The 5,000-nt window shown below is 47.2% G+C and overlaps 1 protein-coding gene across 1 annotated transcript in view; it reads left to right on the top strand.

Annotated features, from left to right (window-relative positions):
* ipo11 (importin 11) overlaps positions 1–5,000 on the top strand; it is a gene marked incomplete at its 5' end in the record, with an annotated part of 23,111 nt that overhangs the window by 17,845 nt on the left and 266 nt on the right. The window contains one exon of the mRNA XM_060882525.1: positions 4,728–5,000. This exon is cut by the window's right edge and continues 266 nt beyond it. Within this exon, the coding sequence (XP_060738508.1) occupies positions 4,728–4,892 (165 nt within the window). The remainder of the gene's footprint in view (positions 1–4,727) is intronic.

Raw genomic sequence — 5,000 nt, 5'->3', positions numbered from 1 at the left:
CTTGCCCTGAGAGTCGAGCAGTGCTTGAGGAGCTGAGGGAGCAAGGTGCAGTCTGAGGAGTGATAAGAGCTTTGAGGCAAGAGGGAGCTGGTCCATTTTTGGCTTTGTTGATGTAGTGGGTTGGTGTGGAGAACTTTAGAAACTGCATTTCAGAGGATAAATTGCATTCAGTGGTAGACCTGACAGCAGACAGTTGCAGTATTCCAAAATGACAAGATCATGACCTGGGGATGAGTCACCTGGGATGATCAGCAGCACAGTTTTGCTGGGATTGAGCTTTAACTGATGAGCCATCATTCATGATGAAATTTCTGCCAGACATGCTGAGATCTGATTAGAAGCTGTGGTATCTGAGGGTGGGAAAGAGAAGATAAGTTGTGTATCATCAGCATAGCAGTGGTAAGAGAACCTGTGTGAGGAAATAACTTCACCAAGAGAGTGAGTATACAGGGAGAAAAGAAGAGGACCAAGTACTGAGCCTTGTGGGACACCAGTGGAGAGTCTGTGTGGAGCAGATGTCACTCCTCTCCATGTTACCTGATATGAGCGTCCTTCCAGGTAGGAAGTGAACCATTCCCAAGCTGATCCGCAAATCCCAAGACTCCTGATGGTGGACAAGAGAGTCTTGTGGTTGACCGTATCAAACGCTGCTGAAAGGTCAAGGAGGATAAGGACGGATGACGGTTTGGCTGATCTAGCAGCATGTAGTTTCTCAGAGACATTCAAAAGGGCTGTCTCTGTGGAATGAGCTGCTTTAAAGCCAGACTGTTGGGATCTTGGAGGTTGTTCAGTGAGAGATAGACAAATGCTGTTAAAAGACACAGGCAGTTAGAACATGACCAGTTTTTATGAAGACATTGATGATTGTGGTGATGCAGGGCAAGATGTCTTGTGAGATGGTCTGGAACATAGCGGAAGGGAGTGCATCCAGATTGCAGATAGTAGGATTGTAAGTCTAGGTGACTTGTAGAATCTCTTCTGTTGCTACGATTTAAAAACGAGACAGTGGCGGAGTAGGAGAATGTAGGGTTAGACGGCATAAAATTGAAGGTCTGGTAGATTTTCTTCATTGAATCTTCGAAAGTAAGGGAGGCTGAAGCAGGTGGAGTGAGGGAGAAGAGAAGAAGTGGAGCTTACAATGATCCAGTCAGAAGCTTCAGGCTTTTCTTATTAGAAAACTTGTGACTGCATGGAATTCAAAAGGAGAGATGATAGTTGTTTGTGGGTCACTGTTGTTGGTGTGGATTGGGACGTGGCCTACAGCAGAAGACTACAGCAGAAGAAGAGAAGTTTTCAAATCAAATGTTATTTGTCACATACACATACATACAGGGTCCGACATGCAGTGAAATGCTTTTTGCATCTGTCCGGTATTTAAGCATAAAAGGAATAAAAGGAATGCAATTAGGGGTAAAAAAAAAAAATAATAAAACCAAAAGGAAATAGATAAATAAAAAGAAAAATAAAAAGTATGAACTACATAAAAACTATATAAAATCTAAAAATATGAAAAAAAAATGTGAAAAAGAAATAATGTACATATACATAAATGTACATAAATGTGTATGGATTTTAATTATTGTCCTTAAAGTGTCCATGTGCAGTATGGTGTGTATAGAGTATATAAAGTGGCACTGTGCTGTGCAAGTCAGAGTTAAAGTGTCATAGTGCAAAAAAAGCTGTGCAGAAAAACAGTGAAGATGGAGGGAGAGATCCAGATCCTGGGTGTTTCCTGGTTTAAACTCTAAATGGCCTGCAGGAAGAAGCTTCTCCTTGTTCTCTTTGTGTTTGCTTTCAGGGAGCGAAAGTGTTTCCCTGAATGCAACTAAGAAAAGAGTCCATTGTTGTGATGCTGAGATCCTTTACAATCTTCCTGGCCCTGGTCCAGCACCACGTGCTGTAGATGTCCTGCAGGTCAGGGAGCTCAGTGTGGATGGTACGTTCAGCTGACCGCACCACCCTCTGGAGGGCTCGCCTGTCCTGCATGGTGCTGTTCCCAAACCAGGAAGTGATGCTACACGTCAGGACGCTCTCAATGGTGCAGATGTACAAGGTCTTTAGCACCTGAGAAGGTAGTCTGAAGTCTGAAGTCTCAGATGGTACAGACGCTGCCGGGCCTTCTTCTTCACCAGGGTGTTGATGTGACAGGACCAAGACAGGTCCTGTGTGATGTGAACACCTAGATACCGGAAACTGTCCACTCTCTCCACTGGGGTCCCGTTGATGTTTAGGGGTTTGTATGACTGCTCCTGCTTCGTGCTGAAGTCCACTATCAACTCCTTAGTCTTGCTGACATCCAGGAGAAGATTGTTCTCCTGGCACCATCTCTCCAGGTTTTTAGTCTCCTGTAGGTAGGCCATCTCGTCATTGTTGGAGATCAGGCCCACCACAACAGTGTCGTCAGCAAACTTGACGATGGTGGTGGAGTTGGGAGTGGCCACACAGTACAGTGAGTACAGCAGGGGCTCAGAACACAACCCTGTGGAGCTCCAGTGCTGAGGGTGAGGGTGGATGAGGTGTGTTTGCCCACCCGTACAGCTTGTGGACGATCTGTCAGGAAGTTGGAGATCCATTGACACAGCGGCAGGCTGAGTCCCAGGACCTCCAACTTAGAGGTGAGTGTGGAGGGAAGTATGGTGTTAAACACTGAACTGTAGTCCACAAACAGCATTTTTGATATAATTCCCTTTTCTGCAGTCCAGGTGGCTCATCGTAGTGTGGAGAAGAAGAGCGATGGCGTCCTCAGTAGAGCGGTTCTGGCGGTACGAGAACTGTAGTGGATCCAGTGTGTCTGGTAGTGATGCAGTTTACCTCTCCAGCTCTCTCAGCGTGCATGCTGTTTGTGCCACTAGCACCGCTAGTATGGTTAGCTGCAGCCTCGAAGCGAGCATAAAAGATGTTTAGCTCGTCTGCCAGAGAAGTGTCCGCATTCCCCATTCTAGAAGCAGGTGTTCTATAGTCCGTGATGTTCCTTAGTCCCTGTCACATGCTCCTAGAGCCACCATGTTGGAACTGTGAAGCTAGTTTCCTCCCATAGCGCCGCTTTGCTTCCTTCACCGCTCTGCGCACACTGTAATACGCAGCCTTGTACTCGTCCATGTCCTCAGTGGCGAGCCCAGTGTTGTAGGCAGCGGAGCAGGATCTCAGAGCATTGCTGATGGTTTTTTTCACCTTTTTTCATGGCTTCTGGTTGGGAAACGTTCTGATGGTGGTTTTCTGCACCGTATCATCCGCTATTTTTCCGATGAATCCCACAACCGCTTCCGTAAACATGTTGATGTCATCAGAGCTGCGCCTGAACATGTCCCAGTCTGCGTCATCTAAAGCGTCCTGCAGAACGGCCACCGATTGGTCAGTCCAGCGCGCAACCTCCCTCTGAACCGGAGCTTCCTGTTTCAGCCTTTGTTTGTAAACAGGCATGAGGAAGATGGCGGCATGGTCCGATTTCCCAAACGGTGGATGTGATTGTGCCTTGTAGCTGTTCTTGAATGGTGTGTAGCAGTGGTCCAGTGTCCTTTCACCCCTGGTGGGGCAGGTGATGTGCTGCTGAAAGTTCAGTAGCGCGCGCTTGAGGTTGGCACTATTAAAGTCTCCCACCACAATGAGCGCAGCGTCCTGATGCTGTCCCATACTGCAGTGTCCGTGTCCGCTTGAGGTGGAATATAAACGGCACTGACTATGACCGAGCTGAATTCCCGAGGTAGATAGAAGGGCCGACATTTGATGGTCAGTAGCTCCAGATTTAGTGTGCAGGAGCGTGAAAGAGGAACGATGCTCATGCTGTCGCACCAGTGGTTGTTCACCATCAGACACACTCCACCTCCCCTTGACTTCCTCGACTCCAGTGTTCTGTCCATGCGGTAAACCGAGGAAAAACTCGGCCGGCTGGATGGTGTGGCCCGGTACTGCGGGATTCAGCCATGTCTCGGTGAAGCAGAGAAGGTTGCAGTCCCGAATGTCCCTCTGGAACTTGACCCTTGCCCTGAGGTTGTCAAGCTTGTTTTCCAGAGACTGGACATTGGTGGCTAACAGGATACTAGGTAAGGGAGTGCGGTGTGCGGTGCCCTTGGCCTGTTCCTGACGTCGGCTCGTTTCCCTCACAGACGCCGGTGCGGGTCGTGTCCTTTGTTCTTCGTCAGGATCTCGCTCGGCCAGCATGGGTCCGGGTTTAAAAGCGACAAAGGTTGAGTGGATTGTACACCAATAGATAAGAGTGTATCTGTCATATCTAATGATGACCATCTTGTATAAATAAACCGGTATCTATGGAAATAAATATATAAAATAAACAAAAAAAGGCAAAGTGTAACCGGAGCAGTCGCGACGGCCGCCGACCTCACCGAAGAAACATGAGCTGAATATCATGATGCTGTAAATCCAACACAGATCAGTGAAGTGCAGATTAATAACACATCTTGTAACCTAGTGAACCAGAGTTAATGTAACCAATGATAGAGACTTAAGCACTTCTGTACGTCGCTCTGGATAAGAGATATCTCTTCACTCTGCTTAGTCTCAAGCCTGAGGTTCTAAACCAGTGATGTGCAGTTGACTCTGTACTGTCTTTGTTCTCTGAGGGTTCAAAAAACTGCTGAGGGTTCTAAAGTACACACACACACACACACACACACACACACACACACCTAGTTACAGCAGAACTTTTTTTTCATGTGTAAATCTGTATATTTTCTCTCTGTGTGTGTGTGTGTGTGTGTGTGTTTACATAGCTTGCTTTAGAAGACCCGGTACACACAGTGTCTCTGCAGCAGTGTGTGTATGAGAAGCTAAAGCTACAGCAGGGGTTGATGGGAGATCAGGGCTTCCAGTCTCTCATGGAGACGGTGGACACAGAGATCATCCACCAGCTGCAGGCTTTCCTTCAGGGACTGTAACCATAGCAACATCACACTCATACAGTGTAACTCACACCATTACCACAGGAACATCAAATCACCATCACACAACATCAGATAATATCAAACTGTGCCAAATATCACACA

This window comes from Tachysurus vachellii, chromosome 11, assembly GCF_030014155.1.
Source record: "Tachysurus vachellii isolate PV-2020 chromosome 11, HZAU_Pvac_v1, whole genome shotgun sequence".
Lineage (NCBI taxonomy): Eukaryota > Metazoa > Chordata > Actinopteri > Siluriformes > Bagridae > Tachysurus > Tachysurus vachellii.
Note: the sequence above shows the minus strand (reverse complement) of the source record. Positions and strands in the feature narration are given on the sequence as shown.